Raw genomic sequence first — 22,026 nt, forward strand, 5'->3', positions numbered from 1 at the left:
TTTCTAGGTTTTGCCCAGGCAACTAGCTGGAGTCACAAATGTCTATTAATTCATTCTTTCCCAAAAAGTTTTTAAATGTTTGCTATGAATTAGGCATTGTGCCGGGCATTGGGAATGCCAAGTGGATTTGACATGGTACTTGCCTTTGGGGAACTCACAAGCCAGTGGGGGAGAGAGATACATATAACCAAGTGAGGTGGTAAATGCTATAGAATAGAAGTTAGCGGTAGCTGCGCATTCAGAAAGATACTTTCACTGTCTGACAAGGTCAGGGATCACTTCCTGGTTGTAGCTGGGTCCTGAGGCTGAATGAGACAGATGTTTCTGATAACGAACTTCCCACCAGTAACAGACCTGCTCCTGCTGGCCAGTTGGCATGGAGGAGCGGGCTCTGAGGCTTAAAGTTGGTTCTCCAAACCAGAGATTTGAGTCACTAGAAATCACTCAAAAGGAGAGAAAAGGGACCAAAACAAGATTGATCTGAGAGGAGACAGAAACGTGTCCCGTGTGTCACTTTTGGTAGGGTGGGCAAGAGAAGGACATTTGATTCATTCTTGAATGGACTTTGCAGTTTCTTCCAAACCTGACTACCTCACTTCTGACTCCATTTCCACGAATGAGGAGCCACATGTCTATTTTCTAATGATGTGACATTCAGATCACAGGGATAGTTATTTCTCCTCGGTTCCCTGGCTAATGAGGCTGGTCACCAAGGTCTGTCTGCCTAGACCTCCTTGAGCCTTTTATCGTCTTCTGTTTGATTTTCTGTTTATTTTTACACTGACCTTTTAAACTGTAGAATTCCATTAGAAAAATGTCCCCAGTGCTGTGTTAATAGTTCTTCTAGGCCCCAGGCAGTAAGTTTAGATGACAAGTAATGCCTTTCTTGGTCTTAACACAGCTTCTGGAAAACATGACAGAAGTGGTTCGGAAAGGAATTCAGGAAGCTCAGGTTCAACTGCAGAAGGCCAATGAGGAGCGCCTTCTGGAAGAGGTGAGTCTGCTGAGTGGCTCAGGCTGGGAGCCGGACTGGACAGGGTGGTGATGTTGAGCAACGTTCTGTTTTGCAGGGAGTGTTACGGCAGATCCCTGTAGTAGGATCCGTGCTGAATTGGTTTTCCCCAGTCCAGCCTTCACAGAAGGGAAGAACTTTTAACTTAACAGCAGGTAGGACCAACAGCCTCCTCCCGGATCTCTGTACCTGGAGAGTTAGGACCAAATGCCCTGATCCCACACTCATGCCGAAAAGCCTTGTGTGTCCCATGCTTTATCCTGGGTCCTGTGCCAGGAATCTGCCTGCCCTTGTGACTCTCTCCTCTCCCTTCTCCTAACCCCTTGGCTAAAATGGCCCAAAAGCAGATACGCATTGCCCACAGCAGGTCTCTCTTCCTGGAATCCAGTGAGAAATGTTCACTCAGCTGTTCAGGCCCTCAGGACTGTCTGGGCATTTGGTTTCAGTGTGAACATTGCAGTCCTCATTAGTGTTTGGCCCAGTAAAGTAATGCCTTTGCCCAGTGAAGACCATGGTCAGTATCACTGGACTATTTGATTTCAAACTAGGCAACCAGCAAGAATTAACAGTTGCTGGGGTTTAGGGGAGATGATATCCAACAAGACTCCTTTCCTGTTCTACCAGGGCCCCTTCCTGTGTCCCTTCCCCAGGAAATGATGACTCCACTGCGATATGACAACCAGAGATAATCTGACTTTTAAAACCTGCCATGCCTCAGCCTTTAGCAAAGAGGCATTCATTCCTTGTTGCTAAAGCACTTCCAAGGGGGAAGTTAGGGTGTTTCCCACTTGGGCCTGGCTCTCCAGGCGTGCTTAGGCCAGCCACACTGCTAGCTGTCTTCACGTGTACACAGGATAGCTGGAGAGACAAGGATGAAACACTCCAGCAGGGCCGGGACTCCTGAGCACAGCTGTGAGGTGGCTTTCTCCAGTTCCGGCATGTTTCAGGAGTACCCAAGTCTCCACTAGTCTGTGTGAGGCTGCATGGCTGGAGGAAGCTCAATAGGGAACAAGGCTGAATGGGAGCATCTCTCAAGGCAGTCCGTGTCAGGAGTTTCCACCCACCCACCCCTCTCTTTCTTTCCCTGGCAGGCTCTCTGGAGTCCACAGAACACACGTATGTCTACAAAGTACAAGATACAGGAGTAACACCGCCTCAGACCCCCACAGGCACTAGAACTAAACCCAGATTTCCAGGTACATTATAGCTTCACTAGAGGCCCAGTGCATGAATTTGTGCATGGGAGGGGTCCATCCGACCACCCCAATGGAGGCCGATCGGGGGCGGGGGGTCTAATGCTGGAAGCTATAGCTTTCCCCCAGCTGGATCTAATTATACTTTAAGGATGGCCAAAAGAAAACCCACAACAGAACTGTTTTGCATTTCAAGTGCCATGAGATGAAGTTGTTTATGTGTTGTTTGCAAACATATATCAAGATGGATGATGGCCCTTTAATGATTTTTGCATTCTTTCTGGGGCTCTACCCTCAGTTTCCCAATATGATCTTCATGTCTGTTTGTTTAAAAGTTTTTGTTTTTGAATGTGCCTACCCTTCGCTGTTGCTCCTGGCAGCCTGCAGGTCCTCTTCACCACCCCATTTAAAGAGAGATTGAAAGCTCACCTAATCTGCAAGGCACTGCAATTTCACAAAATCCCCACCCAGCCTCTCTACATTCCTCAGCAAAGGGCCACCATCCCGTTAATGCTGAGGTCGCCTTTTTGGCTAACTTGGAAGGTCCTGGGACTGCGAGTAATGGAGGGAGAATTCCACACCTTGGCTGCAGTAATAGCAGAGCCCTCAGGAGACTCTGGTCTAGGTCAGAAGGGACTGATAATTATTTTCTTGTGCTTGCACTAAATGTATATGCACCAGGGAGCCAGACAGTGATTTAGGGGTGTTGGGCCAATTGGGGTGGGGGCCAGCTGGGGGGAGGGGCCTCAGGCAGTTGGCAGCTGACCCTGCTCCCAATCGGGATATTAGGGGCCGGGCTGGCCGGGGGTGGGGCCGATCATGGCCCGGATCCGGCTGGTTGGCTGCCACAGTGCGCGTCATACCCACCAGTCATTCTGGTCGTTCCACGCTAACGGTTGCTGGGCTTTTATATATATAGATGTTTGAGTTCATTAGTATTAAAGAAAATGGTTGGCCCTGGCTGGTGTGGCTCAGTTGGGCATTGTCCTGTGCACCAAAAGGTTGCTGGTTTGATTCCCGGTCAGGGCACATGCCCTGGTTACAGGCTTGATTCCTAGTAGGGGGCATGTTCAGGAGGCAGCTGATTGACGTTCCACTCTCACATTGATGTGTCTGTCTCTCTTTCCTTTCCCCTTCCTCTCTCAAAATAAAAAAGAGAATGGTTTACATTTCTCTTGGGAAAATAGACTTTTGCATCATTTAATGTTTTTCCATTTGGTATTGCCTACACTCCTTTGTTTTCATGGTCTTTAACCCAAAGTTCCATTTCTCTTCAGCTGTCCCTTTTTTTGTTTTTAATTTTTAATATATTTTTATTGATTTCAGAGAGAAAGGGAGGGAGAGAGATAGAAACATCAATGATGAGAGAGAATCATTGATTGGCTGCCTCCTGCACGCCCCCTACTGGGGATCAAGCCCGCAACCCAGGCATGTGCCCTTGGTTGGAATCAAACCTAGGACCCTTTGGTCCACAGGCCGATGCTCTATCCACTGAGCCAAACCGGTTAGGGCCCAGCTGTCCCTTTAAATACCATTCCAGTAGCCTTGGGCTTCAGCCTTGGAAGAATACCTCTGTAGCACTCCCAAGGGGGAAGTTAGGGTCTTGAGAGCTGGCATCATGTTTAACCTGGTGTTTACTCTCCTGAGCTTTTCACGAGTGACCTCCAGAGTCCTAGCCTTGGGAGCATGTTAGTCCATTATCAACTCTTTTCTTGTCTCATTACTTAAATGCTTCCAAACCAGTAATTCTGGGGATTTCCACTGAACCGTTGGAATTGATAAAGCAATCTCTTGTTGCACAGATAGCTTTGTTGCAGAAGTATCCTTTATCGAACTTTCAATGCTGTTTATCCCATCTTTCTCTAGGCCAGAAGCCTTTTAAAAAGTCCCTAAGAGGCTCAGATGCTCTAAGCGAGACAAGCTCAGTCAGTCACATTGAAGACTTAGAAAAAATGGAGCACCTGTCCAGTGGGCAGGAACAAGAGGCCCTGGAGGCTAACAGCCCTGAGCAACACCCAGGGGCTCCCGCCCCTCAGGAAGCCGAGCAGACTGGAACCTTCCAGAACAGAGCCCAGGGCCCAGAAGATGACCGCCCACAGGTAGAAGAACCGGAAAACTTAAGATAAAATTCAGTGTTTGGTTTGAGACTGTACTGAATATTGTGTCATGGAAGATAGTTATACTGAAAATGTGAACTGTGCCACATGCTAATACAAGAGAAATTACTGTTATTTGTGCTTTAACTGGCTTTTTGCACACGTATGTGCAAAAAAATCAGGGTAACTGATTTGTCTAATGTAATGGGTACAGAGAACAACTGTTGTTTCTGTCTATCCAACTGTAATAATAATTTCCCCCCAAGTTACTGTAAACACTTTTTATTCACAAAGAACACTCAGAATGTCAAGTGTCTGCCACTTGAAACACGTGCTCTTATCTTGTAAACATAAATTATTAGTTACACATAACTTTCTGGTAAGACAGCTTTCTTTAGAACTCTCCGGGTTCTCTGCTGTACCACTGCAGAGGAGAGACAGACAACCTTCCTTTGCCATCTATTTTAGTTGGTGTTTAGTTTGATCAGGTTGCAGTATACAGCTGGACCGTGTTGGCTTGAAAGAGAATGGGTTTCAATGGAATTGTAAATAAGAGTGTCAGAAGCCCTCTCTTGCCATCCCCAACTGCTGCTTTCCCTGGAGACATAAGTAAGGACTGTGTCCACTCAAGCTGTGGCAGGCTATCAAGCAAGTTAGACTGGGCAGTGCTTCTGTCTGTGACTTTCCTCTGCCACAAATCCATTTCCCCCTTTATATACTATTTCTAAACTAACTAAATGACTCATCTATTAAGAGAAACTGTAAAGACTCTTCTTGACCATATATATCTATATTTTTAAATATTGGTAAAGCTTTTAAATTGGCACAAGAGAACAGACTGTGCACATTTCTATGTTTAATATCTGAAAACCTAATAGATGCTACTCCTAAAAGCCTAATATTTAACATGCTGTGTAGCACCCAGTTAAATTTAAATTCTAAAATAAGTATACTTTTGATCTGCTTCACATGGGAGCTTCCATAGCTTTGTTCCACTAGCAGCTCACCCCTTTAGGCCCAACACACAAATAAGAAAGAGAAAAGTAAGCTTTCTCAGGCTGACCAAGCCAGACTACTGCTGAAGTAACTGGTTAGCCCTTCCATGACTGCCCATGTCTACTTTTCCAGAGGACGGCACCCCTTCACTCACCATAGGCAATGGCCCGTGCCTTCCAGTCCAGCAGTCAGGCTTGAGAGACCTTGAGACGGTGGGAATTTACAATGGGTTTGTGGACTGTAGTATTGGAAGCCTTAGTTACACCACAGTAAGCCTATAATTACACTCTGATTTGATGTGATTTCTGACATCTGGCATTTGTCAAAATGCAATTTTCCTTTATCTTTTTTTTGTGTGTGTGCAGATGATTAAACAAAGTCTTCCCTGTTTATTTGGTGCAATGAAGTATAGCAGTTAAAATGGGGGAAGGGGAAATTATCACCTTTAACAAGATTAATTTTTAAATGTTTTTATATATATTTGGAATTGTTAAATTGGTTTTGCTGAAACAGAATTTCACCCCTGAGATACTATTTGAATGTTGGTTTCAATAAAGGTTCTTGAAATTGTTCCCAGTGAGTTTGGTTCATAAATCTTACTATCAGTCAAGCATAGTGACTTCCTCTTGGATAGACAGAAACTTCAGAAAAATAAAGATTTCTGAAAAATATAACTTGCATAATAATCACAATTTGGGCATTTTAGTGACCTAATACCTAAAAGAACAGATTTATCAGTGGTTTTGTGTAACACTCAGATTAAATTTATTCTCATGGGAAATTATCTATTTTAGAGATAATTATAATGCAGGACAGTGAGATCAAATCCTGTTTGTCTTTCTGAACCTTTCATCTCATTCATCTAGAAGTACATTTATATCAGTTTTGGATTTGATGCTTCTAAAATATTTTGGGGCCAAAAAAAACCCACCACCCTCAGTGAGATGTATAAATTCTGACTGAACTTTATTGCATTTTAAATATTGTTTTTAAAGCAGACTCAATTATAAATTTCCCTTTATTCACTAATTTGGTAGAATTAGAATTACCTAAGTAACTGAAATAACTGATAGAATAGTGAGCAGATGTCTTCTTCTCTGCCCCTTATCACTAACCAAAAAGGAACAGCTGGATGTCAACTTTTTAGCAAAGCAAAAAGTAACAAATGCCTTTGCCAAAATAAGATTTTATTTTGAAAGTCATTTGAAAGACACTAAGACTCAACGGATGTAGATTCCAAATTCATATTCTGTCCAACCCCCACCAATGGTCTCTGTCATGCCAAAAAGTTGCTTTCTTTGGTAATTCCTATTTTTAGCTTCTTGGAGAAGGGACCTTTTCCCATAAGCCATCTTCATTTTTTTTGTAGAGTAGAGCTTTATTTCCAGGAAATAGTGTATTTGTTGGAGATGGGTATTTTTTTAAAAACATCAAGGTTGTTCTAATATGTTCAACAAAGTGGGGAGGCTCGGCCAGAGGTGAAGTGGAAAGGTTCTGGAAAAACAAGATAGGAGGCATGAGAGAATAACCTCGCTCTGTTCCCTGCTTTGATAAAGATGACAGATATCCTTGTGTTCTTTAAACATTAATCAGGATGTTCTCAGATCACTCAATAAACCCATGTAAACTGTAAAATACGTAAGAGCAGGTGTACCGGGTTCATGAGAAAAGAGCAGTTGGTTGCTTACTACTTCACCTATGCAAGTGTCTACCCAGGACATTACTTATCTCCATTGATACAAAAGTTAAGTGGGGTCTGCCAGTGGCATCCTAAAAATAAATACTACCCAATGAAGGGAAAGCAGCTATTATTTAGTCTAAACCCTTTTCTTTCTTACAGATGAGGAACCAGGGTCCAGAGAGTTAAGATTTGCCCAACTTGTAAATTCTCACCTCTAAAATTTGCTTATCATCTTGCTGCAACCAGAAATCCACATGTGGAAATGGCACCCAGGAATACGGTCCTATACGAAGTTGTTCTGTCTTTGCATCGTAAATACTAACCATCTGAAAAGAACATTGCAAGGATAGATTTTAAGGAATGCTCTCAGCTTCTCACACCCTACCATTAAAGCATGCTCCAGTGTAGTCTAGCAGTTAAGGCATTTATCTGAATGTTAAGCTTCTTTACAATTATGTCTCCTAATAACAAGAGCTGCTACTTACTGAATACTTCCAACTGTCGGGTACTGCACTTTGTGGGTAACAAGTATTAGTCTTGACAACAATCCTGCATGAAGATGACATTTCCCCCATTTTGGTTGAAAACCTGAGGCTCAGAGATGGGGCACATAGCCCACAGTCCCATTTCCAGTAAGTGTCAGAGCTGGGCCTCAAACCCAGGTGTGTCTGACTGAAGTCCATGTTCCTCGTAGCTACATAAAACACTGCCTTGTTATTTATACCCAAGTAACTAAGTTACCTTGCAACTTTACACAATGCCTGCTGCCCCATCAAAAGAAAGGAAAAACAATTTGTAAAAATGCTAATTTACCAAATGATCAACTAACTCCCTAAATTCTCAAATTTGTCAATGGTCATTGTCAGCTTACCCGCCAATGTTCTATTTTGGTTACTGAGATTGAAATATATTCTGAATATTAGCTAAATCAAGGCTATGATACTACTTGAGAAATTATAAAAGGAACTCTAAAAATGTTAAAGGGTTGGCAAAACAGGTCACTCTGGATCCAAACATTATTTTCCAATGAAACTGTCAGCATTTCATGGATGAGCAGATCTCTTTTGGGTGCTTTGAATGTTATTTCTATTCTTTTCACAGTTTTACACACATTTTTAAAGGATTCTTTCACCTAATCTTCAAGCGGGGTATGTCAGTCTTGGGTTTCCATTTTTCTAATTTTTAAAATTAAAATGTTATTCAGCCTGGCCGATGTGGCTCAGTGGTTGAGAGTCAACTCACGAGCCAGGAGGTAACAGTTTGGTTCCTGGTCAGGGCACATGCCTGGCTTGCAGGCTCGATCTCCAGTAGGAGATGTGCAAGAGGCAGTCCATAGGTGATTCTCTCTCATCATCATTGATGTTTCTGTCTCTCTCCCCCTCTTCCTCTCTGAAATCAGTAACAACAAAACACACATATTTAAAAAATGTTATTTAGCCCTAGCTGATTTGGTTCAGTGGATAGAGCGTCTGCCCGTGGACTGAAGGGTCCCAGGTTCGATTCCGGTCAAAGGCATGTACTGTACCTCAGTTGCAGGCTCCATCCTGGTTCTGGTCAGGGTGTGTGTGGGAGGCAACCAATCAATGTGTGTCTCTCACATCAATGTTTCTCTTTCTCTGTCTCTTCCCCCTCCCTTCCACTCTAAAAATCAATGGAAAAATATCCTCAGGTAAGGATTAAAAATAATAATAAAATAAATATAAAATAAAAAGATCACTTAAAAATGTTATTTAATTAAAAAGCACCCTAAGGCAATCAGACTTTTAAATTGATTTGATTGGTCTTTTGATCAATTGGGGTCTTGAGCTTATAACCTAAAATTGCACGCGCGCACACACACACACACACAGAGAGAGAGAGAAAGAGAGAGAGAGAGAGAGAGAGAGAGAGAGAGAGAGAGAGAGATGGCCCCTGATTAATTCACAGCTTTAAAGAAGCTGACATGAACTTTTCATATCTAAGGTCTATAAGGCTTTGGAGCTTGATGCCCTTTTTTTCCTTAACCCCTTAACACAAAGATGATTCCAAACTCACTGGTCCTCCTGTTAAAGCTCGTGCAGCACGCAGCTCCTCCTCCGGACCGCGATCTTGGAAGGAGGCTCTGTAGATCTCTGCAGTTTTAACGTTGACAGCTGTGAGGGACAACAGGATGACTGAGTTGATGAAAGACAAACATGGGAAGTTTGCACAGGCCTACAGTTCTCCCACCATACATAACAGAATATGGATAAGTCTCTCAAATACAGAATAGAATGAAAACTGAACAAAATTACTCTTAAATGCCTGTAGCTTCCTCCTTCCTGGAGAGGGACAATGCAATCTTTTAGCCAAGTACCTCACTCAAAATGGCTGAGACCTGAGCTGAACTAGGTTCGGTAAGACACTTCCCGACCAAGAGCCGGCCCCACAGGAAGACACTCAGTCTCTTCAGGCAGGTGCGTGGCAAGGCCTTCCTGGTCAGCCCTGTGACCAAACGTGTCTGCAAATGGCTGGGGGTAGAGGGCCTGTGATCATGGCCAAGTCTGGTGCTTTTGTTTGTTTTCTAATTTTTACTACGCATTTCAAATATATATGTTACAGAAAACAACACATCTGTGTACCCACCACCACAACTAAATACATGAAGTATTACAGACATGGTAGAAGCCCTCTGCATTTCATCCTATACCTCTGGAGTCTTAGGGACCATCCCAAAAGGGTGGAGGTTTCTGGGTTTTCTCTAATCTGATAGTTTTACTTCCCTTCTCAATCAAAACCTCCCTTGATTCCCTACATATAAGAAAATTATTATGGCTGGAGAAAAGCACAGCTGGCTACCTCGGGAGAGAAGAGCGCCACTAACACTCCATTGCTGGTGGCTGTCCGTGCTCTATAGGTGCTCCTGGCTCTCTCCTCCCCGTCTGGATGAGGACATTTCCTCTTTCGAAGATAATGCTTAGAGAAGATAAGCTACTTGCCCAGGGTCCCCAGCAAGCACAGCAGAACTAAGGCTGTGACATGCTGACATCAGTGGGCTCACTAGCTCCTGTCACTAGAGCCTGCCTTGTCAACATGTGGCCAGTTTCCAACCCTCAAACACTACTCACCAATGCCATAAATGATTGGAAAGTGGTTTTCATTTTCTTCCCGGTCATTTAATTCTATCAAACAAACAAAAAAATTTTTAAGATCCAATTTTTAAGAAATACTAACCAACTGCTTTCATTTTGTAAAATAGAGGCCAAGAAGGAGCCCCCACTGCTAAAGGGGGGAAAAAACAGACCATAAAAGGAACGGTTTTCCTGTTTCCTTGCTGAGTCTCAGAGAAACTCGGGTTTATACAGAACAAACGGCCACCTCCAGAGGTAGGGGCTCCCAGCCATCTACATGCTCAGCAGTCTCACACAAGGTGGCAGCTCCCACCTGGGGTGTGGCCCTTCGCCTGCCCCGGAGTACAGACAGGCTTCTGAAAATCCCAGGGAAGGAAAGATGAGCGACACTGAAGCGGGTCAGCATCTCAACTGAGGCTGCACAGGCTTTGGACACTGGGCAGGACCAGCAGATGGGGAAAGCCCGAACAAAAGTAAGCAAAGCATCGGCAAATGGTCTTCTATGACTGAGGTACTGATGCTAGGACCTGCTTGAAGGGGGAGGGCAAAACGTCCCTGAAATCTACAACTTTATTTTGGGCAGGACGGCAGAACTTACCTGTCACACACAATGTCACTAAGTGAATGTCATCTTCTTGTCTGTCAAATTCACCTACAATTAGAATTGTAAAACCGGATGTCAAAAAAGTTCCTTTAATTAGCAGTACATATGCTGAGCAAGTCAAGAAGGGGACGGAGGGACGGAAGCCAGCTGAGCCATCTCTGTTCTACTACCCTTTCAGCCACCACCTGGCCTACCAGGCCTGCCAAGTTACAGCCATGTTCCTAGCCTCAAGCCCAAAGGAAACTGTGACCAAGGCTTTCCATTTCTCTCTTCATTCGGAGAGGTTTGGGAGAATAAAATGACTCTAAAGATTTTTACTCTTCCTAAGTAACTATTTTTCCTGTTATCATAGTCATAAAAAAATTGATCACTGCAAAAATTTGGAAATACAGGAGAATATAAGGAGTAATGGGTTTTTAATGGTAGAAGTATATGGGATTTTAATGCCCATAATCTCAGTTAAGACACTGTGTATTCCATACTTTTCCATGCACAGCTAAGCTCATAGCATGTAGACATTTTATATTTAATAGCTACATAATTATTCCTTTACTAATGAACATTAGATAATTTCCTGTTGCAAATGTTCTACTGCCCATCTATCTTTAGACATAAATTCTATGCACATTTCAGATTATTTTCTTAGATTCCCAGAAGGGGAATTACTGGGTCCAAGGATATGAGCCTTTTTAAGACTTTACCATGATGCCAAATGGCTTTCCCCTCAGGTTGTACCAACGTATATTCCAGTACTGTGTCAATTTGTTACCTCACTGCCTCATGGTTAACACAGAACATATGTGTTTTTGAAAAAAATATTTGCTCATTGAGTAGGGAAAATATGGTATGATCGGTGTTCTCATTTTCTACATATTAAAACGGACATTTCTTCCTGGAGGGTGGTTCTGTTTTTACATAATTCAGAGTATGTCAACTGCTGTCTTTAAAAAAAATCTTGTCCCATCCCATTAGCCCCTGAAAATGTAGCTGTATGCTGTTCAGTCTTGATGTCAGATTCCAAGCTGAGCAGTTTATGTCACTCCAGGAAGGTGTGCCCCTCTTGTGTCCTCACTGGGACTCTTAGCCAAGCAAAAATAGGTACAAATTTTTATCCAATTTGGGGGGGAAACAGGGAACTTACTAAGAAGTTGATGAGTAAGTTTTTGTGACAACTGCCTATCGTCACTGAAGCCGCCCACGAGGTGCACTTCCAGCCTGGCAAAGAGATGGGATTGTGGTCAGAGGCCAGCACAAGGCAGCGACTGTGCACTGGTTTTGCTTTGCATGGTGTTTCTCAGCTTCAGTAGCCCTCGCTCTACAGAGCGCTTCTAGGCCATGCTTGAGCCTTCCTGCACACAGAAGACCTGTGTGGCTCCCTGGGGTAAATGGGGAGGCTGCCAAGGCCAGGCAAGCTTCTGGGGATCCTGCCCAGGAACCCTGATGGCTGAGCGCGTTTCTGTCTTACCACAAATATGAGCCGCTCGAGGCAGAGGGCGAGGAACTCTGCTCAGGAAAAATATGCCTCTACACACTGTTTACCCACCCAAAGCAGGATACCTCTGAAAACCTCTTCAATGTCTCCGCCAAAGAGGAACTGGGTGGAGGAGTGGGAAGGGAAGACAGCTTACGCTGTATAGCCCGTTTTGTGGAGGGGCTGCAGTGGACCCTCCACAGTGCTGTCTCCCCTAATGCCCGCCTCTCCTGGAAAGACAGGAATGATCACCTCCATCCCACAGAGAGGGAAACTGAGTCTCTGTCTAAAGCACATGCTTATTATCCACTGTGTCCCCCTGAACGTTAGCTGCAGGAGACAGAAAAACGTGTTCTTGGAGTTAAATAATTTGGGGAAATCTTGCCCAGTGTAACCCCTCCCTAGGAATCATAGTTCACACAAGCAAAGAAAAGCCCTAAGAAGTCCGACAGGTAGAAAAAAATAAACTTTGTTTGGCCTGTTTCCCACTTGTCTGCTAACTACCTGTGCACAGCCTAAAACAACCTGGGGACAAGTGCTTTGGAAAGCGCAGTTGTAGCCCTAGCTGGTTTGGTTCGGTGGATAGAGCGTCAGCCTGTGGACTGAAGGGTCCCAGGTTCGATTCCGGTTAAGGGCACATGCCTGGGTTGCTGGCTCAATCCCCAGTGGGGGGCATTCAGGAGGCAGCCAATCAATGATTCTCTCTCATCACTGATGTTTCTATCTCTCTTTCCCTCTCCCTTTCTCTCTGAAATAAATAAAAATATACTAAAAAAAAAAAAAAAAAAGTGCAGCTGTTATTCACATAGACGTGAGGAATGAACTGGAATCTCTAAGAAACCAGCACAGGGCCAAGCATCAAGCGGTCTCATAATGAACATTTAAAGTAAGAGGAGCAGAGGTCACCATGGCTTTGCTCGATACTGGGCCACAGGGTGCAGCAAACCTTCCAGAGTGACCAAATCAGTTCCATGAACAGACCAGGGATATCTCACAACTGCGTTGCGAGAATCACGGAGTTGGGCCTGTGGCCAGATCCAGCTAAGTAGTCCCTGGCCCAATGAAAAGCACATTCTGCGGCTGCATAGATGGCACGCCAGTGAAGCAACACAGGCAGAAGGAGAATTAAATTTAAAAATTAACCTGTGTTGTACTAGTGAAACTGACAGAGGCCTTTTTTAAATCTTTGGGATTCTAAGAACTTGTATATGAATGGACTAGTTCATGCAATGGCTGCATTAGGCTTCAAGTAAAATGAGAGCAAAGTCTGCAAAGTCGGCCTGATGAGAGAGGAAGGAGGGGGCAGGGGAGCGAGCACAGGTCAGACTGTCATGGGCCTACCACTAGCTAGCTGTGTGACTCCGGGTCAGCTGAGTGTGTGTCAGCAGCTGTGGAAAGGAGGTGGTTACACTTCCTGTAACCGGTGAGACGGCCAGGTCAGACATCAGCTCTTGTAAGGAATCCCTGGTGAAACCACTGTTTTGCTGACATTTAAAACTGTACCCCCCTAGTCCCTCAGCTGTCTCCCGTTCCTTCTCTGCCTTGTTTTTTTCCACAGTCCGGTTTACCGTTTAACATCCTGTTTTGCTTATTGAATGCCTCCTTGCTTTAGAATATGAACACCATGGGGGCAGGTTTGGTCTACTCTGTCCACTGCTATGTCCTTGGCACCTATAACAAGTTCTTGCTCATACAGAGCATTCAATAAATAATTGCTGAAGGAATAAATGAATGAAGGGAAACTACATCTGGGGTATAACAAAGCAATGTCTGATATGTGAACATCTTAAAATACATTACTGAACATAAAACTACAGGTGCGAGGTCAAACCTTCCATTGACAATCCAGCATTGTTTCCCTGCCTGTACCCATCACCCACTCACTCACTCACCAACTAGGACAAGGGGCCATGCTGTGCCAAGCTCCGCTCCAGGGAAACAAGACAGCCACTGTGGTAGTGACATTCTGTGTTTCTGTGACAGCTTCTGCAGCATTTCCTCTACACAAGGGTGCAAAGTTCCCGATATCACAAAACAGTAGCGCGGAGCTCACCTTCCACACTGAGCGTGGTCGGAAAAGGACTTTATGGAGTTCATGATCAAGGGGACCTCAGCTTTGGTGTCAGTTCCATCACAATGTGTCAAGCAGGTAGCCCCATTACCTGAAGAACAAGGGTGAAATGACTCATGTTACTCCCGATGAGAACTCAGTAAGCAAGCCAACTCAATTCCTGTCCATTCGGACCACCTCATCTTGAATATCCTGTAAGGAAAAACAGAAACTGTGCTGCCCAGCCAACCCATTCTGACCAGGGCACAGGGAGGTACCATGCAGACCAGAGAAAAGGTGAGCGGAGTCAGGTTTCCAGTAGGACACCAGGACACGCAAATCGAGAAATTAATGGTCCCAAACTTGGTTGGTTTAAATAATGATTTCCTTTATCTCTCTCGCCATACCTGTGTGCCTCAGGACCACAATGTGACAAGTGGTGGCATCATCAGAACCCAGAATGGAGATGGAGCCTGTTTAAAAAAGAAATAAAATAAAATATCCAATAGCCTTTTGGGATAACGCCCAATTCACTGCTTCCTAACCTACCATCCTTTGGGGAGGTCACTGCAAGCTCTCTTTGCTGAACATACAGAAGGCCCTGGGGTCCCACTTGTTGAACAGACTGACCTCTGAGAAGTCTGGCTCTTTCCTGTTTAATTAAAAAAAAATAAAATAGTGATGGAAATTAGTGAGGATTGAGTAACTAGAGAGGTGGAGAGAGCCAAAGTGTGCCCTAAGTGGGAAATACACACTTGTAGGTCTGAGGTGTGTGTATTATTTGACAGAAAGGCTAAACTAAAAAGATAGCAGTAGCTATCATGTGGAACAATGCAAAAAGCAACAACAAAGTCCTATTTTCTTTTATCCTATAAAACAAGATTTTAGTGTCTATGGAATGAGTTGCAAAAATCCTTTTTCACAGTTCCTTATTGAAGAATAGGAGGCTCTTCACGATTTTACAATTGTAAAGAGAATTAGACTGTACGGCCTAGTGCAGTGGTGGCGAACCTATGACACACTTGTCAGAGGTGACACGCGAACTCATTTTTTTGGTTGATTTTTATTTGTTAAATAGCATTTAAATATATAAAATAAATATCAAAAATATACATCTTTGTTTTACTATGGTTGCAAATATCAAACAATTTCTCTATGTGACACGGCACCAGAGTTAAGTTAGGGTTTTTCAAAATGCTGACATGCCGAGCTCAAAAGGTTCGCCATCACTGGCCTAGTGGATCAGTGGATCAGAAACCACATCCCCTCTTTACTTTCTTTAAAGAAGTAGAGGGGTTAAGACCTTCCCTAAACCCTAATCTGGTAATCCCACTCCTGGAAATCCGTAATGAGGAAATAATCCAAAATCCCTGTGTTATTTAGGATGGCAAAAAGCTGGGAGCATCAACAAGAAAGATAAATAAATTATGCAGAACCAACTCACAACTACTAATTGTACGGTCATGGAAAATAAGGACTACGGGAAAATAGTTTTGAAATATACAATGAAAAGCAAGATGCAAAATTATAAAATTTTAAAGCTATAAATATACTGTTAATACAACAATGCTAAAACATTACTGTACCTATGAAAAAATACTGGAAGGAAATTCACCAATATGAGCATGGTTGTTAGAACAGGGCAAACTCAAGTAATTTAACCGGTGTTTTCTCTCTATTCTCTAAATCTTCTATGATATAGTTATGTTATTAAAGTAGAAAACCAAAAATGAGCAAATCTATGAAAAGGATAGATTAATATTAGGTGTCCACATTTTGTCTAACTGAATATTTGTATAAATTCTTATGCAGTAAACCTGGGGGGGTGGGGGGGATCAAGTGGTTAAATTCTTGAATGAAAATACACGTTTTTGTTCCAAAACTGTCAAATTGATACAACCCTAAGTATCATAATTTCCTTACTTGCAACAAATAAACTCAATGAAAAAGAATCTTATCCAGATGTGTAATATAGCGTATTGTCTAGACTGGAGAATGTTTTTATAATCTTACACAGGCTTCTTGCCATATCTCATATTGGTGAGAATTTAAGTTAGTACTTACTAAAATAGATATAAAAAAGCATAATGATCAGCTTGATGAATTATACAGTGTCTTCTTTTTAATAAACTCCCATTAATTGGAAGCAAAACAGCAATTAGAATGAGACCAGCCCTCAACTTAAGACAGGAATTGAGAATTAAGTGAACTGCAATGAAGAATTGGATCCGCCTGGCACCTCTGCCTGCTGCAGAAGTCCATGAGAAATAAATGTGGCCGATTGTTCTGAAACTCAAAACACTCCTTATCAGGGAGCACTTTCATTTTCATACCACTTCTCAGCTCACCTCAGTTCAAAATAACAAAGGAGAATTCAGAATTTCCTTTTTGTCATTCCTTTAATACTTACCTTAACTTTGTTCTTTTGGGAAAGGGAGAGGGAGGAGTAAAGGCAATTTTTTACCATGTCTTTTCATAACTGGGTCACCATCCAAAAGCAAAGCTACTTGTGAGATCTGATTATCACTCTCATACCCAAGACCAAAAATCAGGTCTTTTTTGACACAGCTCCAGAGAAAAGCACCATGGACTGTTAGAAGAGAGAATGCCACAAGGCAGAAATGGTATGCTGCTTCTGTCTTCCACTTAAAGAAATAAAAAAAAGTTTAGCCAAAGTTCTCTGGGGGGAAACCCACCGCCAGCCCTACCTTATAAACTCACATCCTTTCTGATATAAAAATAGCCTCAGCTTCCTCAACTTTTGCTTTTCTCTGGACACTAAGATTCACTAAATATATATATACCTTTTCCATCGGCCTTTCTGTGCAACACCTCACCCTCAGTTCCCAATCCCTGGCCAACGGTGCGGGGCTCTTAACCCAGAGCTCAGCACTCCCTTTTCTGAAGGGGCCAGACAGTAAGTATTCCGGGCTTTGCAGACTGCACTGTAGCAAGAAAGCAGCGCAGCCCGCATGTAAACAAAAGGCTGTAGCTGTGTCCCCAAAAACCTTATTTATGGGAAAGACCAAAATCTGAATTTCATATAATTTCACGTCACCAAATATCAATCTTTTGATTTTTCTCCCACCCTTTAAAATTTAATGTTAAAGCTCGAGAACTACCCACAAACAGGATTTGGGTTGTGCCTATAGTTCATCGCCTCCTGGGTTAGCCAATCACTTAGCTGAACCCTCGAGGATGATCACTGAACCCTCACTCCTGCTGCATGTTGTCAGTTCTTCCTTCAAAAACAGGAGAGCAGGTCTAACAGGGCTTTGTGAACTGCAAAGCATGCCCTGTAAGAAATTATTGTAACAGGTACAGCTCTCCAAACTGAGCCTTCTTTCCACCTGTGCTACCTTATTTCAGTCCTTCATGGTCTCACACAGGAATTCCCGCCACAGAATTTAGGAGCGGAAGATAGACAGCAAGACAATGGAGTCCCCTGCCTTCCACCGACTGAGCTGGGCATGTTCCTGACTCTCCGTGCTCCCACCTCCTCCTCGGGGCAACGGGGATGATGCTGACCACTCCTCAGCTGTGTGAGGATTAACGGAGAGCAGGTTTGTAGGGAGTGGCTGTCACCATTCCTCATCCCTGTTTCTTGGACCCCAAGGTCTCCCTTGCCCACTCTATCCTCCTAAATTTTGCCAGCATTATTGCTTCAAAACACTGATTTTGTTACATCACTTCTCTGCTCAAAAAAAACCACAAAAACACCTTTCTGAGCCCAGCAATTTCATTTGACGAAATAATTATGGGGCTTAGGACGATTTAGCTCTGTGACTTTTCATAATGAAAGAATCTTACAAGGAGGAACAAAGTTACAGTGCATTCATTCATATTGTGGAAGTCTACGGAACCATTTAACAAGGTGTTTCGGGACTGGTTATGGAGCATCCAGTGACTGGTTAAGAGCAAGACTCTATACCAGTGGTTGGCAAACTCATTAGTCAACAGAGCCAAATATCAACAGTACAACGATTGAAATTTCTTTTGAGAGCCAAATTTTTTAAACTTAAACTATATAGGTAGGTACATTGTTATGAACTTAATTAGGCTACTCCTAAGGCTTAGGAAGAGCCACACTCAAGGGGCCAAAGAGCAGCATGTGGCTCGCGAGCCGCAGTTTGCCGACCACGGCTGGCAGTGCCGCCGGGTGGAACTTTGTGCAGTGATGGCAACATTTGTATCTGTGCTGTCTCGGGCAGGAGCCACTAGCCACAGGTGGCTGTTGAGCACTTGACATGTGGTTAGTTCGACTGAGGAATTGATTTTTAAAGTTTATTTAATTTTAATTAACTTAAATGTAAACAGCCACATGTGGTTGGTGGCTACATATTGAACAGTGCAGCTGGAGACCAAGGCAGACGGCCAGGGTTCCAATCCAGGCTACACCACTTACAGGATGGGGGACTTTGGGCAACTTACTCAGCCTCTCTGTGCCTCAGTCATCACCTGTAAAATGGGAATAGTACTAACACCTACTTCACAGGGCAGTGGTGCTCAGCAAGTCCCACTACATCACTGTTATTTTTTAAAAATTGACTTTAGCCCTAGCTGGTTTGGCTCAGTGTATAGAGCGTCAGCCTATGGACTGAAGGGTCCCGGGTTTGATTCCGGTCAAGGGCACATGTCTGGGTGGCGGGCTCGGTCCCCAGTAGGAGGCGTGCAGGAGGCAGTCAATCAATGATACTCTCTTATCATTGATGTTTCTATCTCTCTCTCCCTCTCCCTTCCTCTCTGAAATCAATAAAGATATATATTTTTTTAAAACTGACTTTAGAGAGAGGGAGAGGAGGCGAGAGAAACACTGACTTGCTGTTCCACCTACTTACACATTCACTGGTTGGCTCTTGTGGGTGCCATGACCAGGGTTTAAACCCCAAACCTTGGCATATTGGGATGACGCTGCATTACTGTTATTATTTTACTATTCTATGCTAGGCATAGCTAGGGAGAGGCTTATACTTGCTGGCAATTCTTACAACATACTGTTACATGAAAAAGACAGAGTATACAGTATGCTCCCATTTTTAAAAGTACATCACACACAAAGAAAAACCTCTGTAAGAATATTTACTGAAATGTGAAGTGATTGTGGTCATAGATTATTTATTCTTCTTTTTGACATTTACATTCATTTATTTTTTTTTATGAAGAGGATATACTACTTAGAGAAAAATAATCAAATCTTTCATTTCCCTTCACTGCTTATTTGTTGAAAGATCCATCCAAATCCCTCTAATCCAGATACGACCTGCTCTCCACTTATTTCCTGTCTGTCCCCTTCTCTGCACCAAGGAAACTGGCAGTTCACCTGCCCCCGGGACCCTTCCTCTCCTACCCATCGGAGCACAGTCTAACTTGCCTCGCTAGAAAGCCCTCCCCTTCCCCTTTTCAAGTCTCTCTCATACCTCCATCCTCCTTCCCTTAGACTGTTGCAAGTGAAAGTGACCGTCCCTCCTCCGTGTTCCTGTAATGTGAATTGGTCTCCACTATGAAGGCTTTCTAGGCCACATCTCCCTAAATAGGTCAAACCTCTCTTCAAGAGGGGCCAGCCACCCTGGTATAGTCCCACATCCCCCCCTCTCTCCACACTTAGAGACACTGATCTAACTATCTATATATATAAAAGCCTAAGCGACCGAACGACCAGTCAACAGGTCGCTATGACAGGCACTGACCACCAGGGGACAGATACCCAACGCACAGGATCGGGCTCCCTCCTGTCTGGATTGGGCCTGCAGGGATCGGGCTGAAACCGGCTCTCCGACATCCCCCAAGGGGTCCTGAATTGCAAGAGGGTGCAGGCCAGGCTGAGGGACCCCACCAGTGCACGAATCCGTGCACCAGGCCTCTAGTTTGTCATATAAATTTTCAGACATAAAAATAAGTGTCACCTAAATTTTGTTAAGCAGCTAGAATATTTCCCCTTGGTGAGTCCTACTCCTGATGTCACTAGTTAATGGTGTGACAGCAACACAGTACAAGGAAAGTGCTAGCACAGTGCCCAGTGTCTGCTAAGTACTCAGTATGTGCTGACAACTATTACTATTGTTTTCTTGAAATGCAAGTTGAGAATCGCACAAAGCTGTCCCCTTTTCCCTGTCAGTAACTCCTCATCCTTCGGGTCATCTGTTCACTCATTTCTTTATTTTTTAATATGTATATATATATTTTTATTTCAGAGAGAAGGAAGTGGGAGAGAGAAAAACCTCAATGATGAAAGTCATTGATCCGCTGCCCCCTACAGGCCCCCTCCCGGGGATCACGCCGGAGAGCCTGGCCTGTGCCCTGACCTGAATCCAACCCGGACCTCTTGGTTCACGGTTCCAGGCTCAGCCACTCAGCCACACCTGCTGGGCTGTTCGCTCATTTCTGTAACAAACACTGACGGGAGCTTACCGTCTGGGGGCAGATTCAGGAGAATAAACAAAAGCAGTAAGCAGACAAAATAATTACCAACTACAACTGCTGCAGAGGAGCTCTCAGGAGCACCTCCCTCCCTCGGCCCGGAGCAGGGCAGCTTCTGCGCCTCCACCTCCGGCGGGAAGGGGGCGTTTTTCTCCTTGGCACTGAGGTTACGGTCCGGAGTGACTGTGATTAAAAGCCATCCCCTCCCTAACTCCACGGTAAATGTCCTGGATGCAGGGAAAGCGGTGAACACCGGGCAGAGCCCAATGTATAGATTTAGGTCATTCCCCCTTAACTGGGGCAAGTGTGAGGAGTGGTCCCCAATCTTTTATAACAGTAAAAAAAAACACCCTTTTCTGCATAAGCTTGGATTAAGGTTTCAGGGATCTATTTGAGGACAAAAGCAGGAAAAAAAAACCAAACCCTGCCATCAGGGCGTGGTCCTCACCGCGGCCCAGCTGTGGGAAAGCGGGCCCTTCCTTCCGGCTAAAGACAACTGGAGCCCGGCGCCCTGGTGGGGAGGGGCCCGCCGGGCACCCCTGCCCAGACGCTGTCCCCAGCCCACCCTGGCATCACCGACCGCTTCCTGAGGACCCCAACACGAGGCGGCGTTCACGCGGGGTGAGGATCCCCGCGAGTGCCCTCCTAAAGCGCCAAGTCCGGCTTGGGGGTGCGGACAGCGCTGTCTGGGAACAGTGGTCCCGGGGGGTCCTCAAGCCGCGGTGCTGTGCGACTCCGGGCAAGTCCCCTACCCTTTCTGGGCCCCCGTCCCCTCCCCGAGGGAAAAGGGGCCCCAGCAGATGCCCTCTAAGGTCCAAAGGCAAACGCTCCACGGATGCCTCCAGCGCAGGCGGAAGGTCGCTGCCAGCGGCCGGGTGAGCCGCCAGCAGCGCCTCAGCTGCGCCAAGTTTAAGTCAGTTTCGGGCGGAGCGGGTGGCGGCGGCGGGGTGAGGAGGGCTCGGTCCGCCTGGAAGCCCCCCGCCCGGGCCTGCTCACCTCCAGCAGCGGGTGGGCTCGGACGAGGTCCCCGGGCGGACTGCGGCAGCTGCACTCGCCGCCCGTCAACCAGCAGCGGCATCGTGGGGACGGCGGCCCGGCAGTCCCAGGGAGGCGTCGGCCGCCCCCGCCGCGGGCTGCCAGCTGCCACCGCCGCCGCCGCCGCCGCCTTAGGGTGCCCCCGCGAAGCCCCGCGCCGCCGCGAGCGCCGCCGGGAAGTGGAGTCCGAGGAGACCGCACAGATCCAGGAGGGTGAGGAAATCTAGGGCGGGGCCGCAATGCCCCTTGGGAAGCGTAATCTAATCGCGAGGAAGAGGGGTGAGGCCAGCCTCCTCCGCAAGGGCCGCTGGGAAATGTAGTCCTGAAAGCGTGGGGACCGAGGGAGGGGAGCTGCGCCCAACTTGAGAGCCTTTGCTCGCAG

The 22,026-nt window shown here is 45.0% G+C and overlaps 2 protein-coding genes across 3 annotated transcripts in view; one reads left to right on the forward strand and one right to left on the reverse strand.

Moving 5' to 3' along the window:
- Positions 1-7,910, forward strand: part of PDXDC1 (pyridoxal dependent decarboxylase domain containing 1) — a 38,213-nt gene extending 30,303 nt beyond the window's left edge. Inside the window, exons 18-22 of one of the 2 annotated variants that reach the window (XM_006105211.3) lie at positions 902-994; positions 1,071-1,167; positions 2,104-2,208; positions 4,072-4,304; positions 7,138-7,910. In XM_006105211.3, the coding sequence (XP_006105273.2) occupies positions 902-994; positions 1,071-1,167; positions 2,104-2,208; positions 4,072-4,304; positions 7,138-7,164 (555 nt within the window). In that variant the 3' untranslated portion in view covers positions 7,165-7,910. Of the gene's footprint in view, positions 1-901; positions 995-1,070; positions 1,168-2,103; positions 2,209-4,071; positions 4,305-7,137 lie in introns of those variants that run through there. The other variant, XR_002826816.1, reaches the window with a different exon arrangement.
- On the reverse strand, positions 6,466-21,866 carry NTAN1 (N-terminal asparagine amidase). The gene is given in 11 exon segments (XM_023746284.1): positions 6,466-6,791; positions 7,191-7,304; positions 9,013-9,110; positions 10,065-10,118; positions 10,666-10,719; positions 11,813-11,886; positions 14,196-14,304; positions 14,600-14,665; positions 14,742-14,844; positions 21,606-21,638; positions 21,640-21,866. Coding segments are annotated over 11 exon segments (933 nt in total). The 5' UTR covers positions 21,688-21,866; the 3' UTR covers positions 6,466-6,611.
- Between the last annotated feature and the right edge of the window lie 160 nt (positions 21,867-22,026).

Source organism: Myotis lucifugus, unplaced genomic scaffold (assembly GCF_000147115.1).
Source record: "Myotis lucifugus unplaced genomic scaffold, Myoluc2.0 scaffold_651, whole genome shotgun sequence".
NCBI classification, from domain to species: Eukaryota; Metazoa; Chordata; class Mammalia; order Chiroptera; family Vespertilionidae; genus Myotis; species Myotis lucifugus.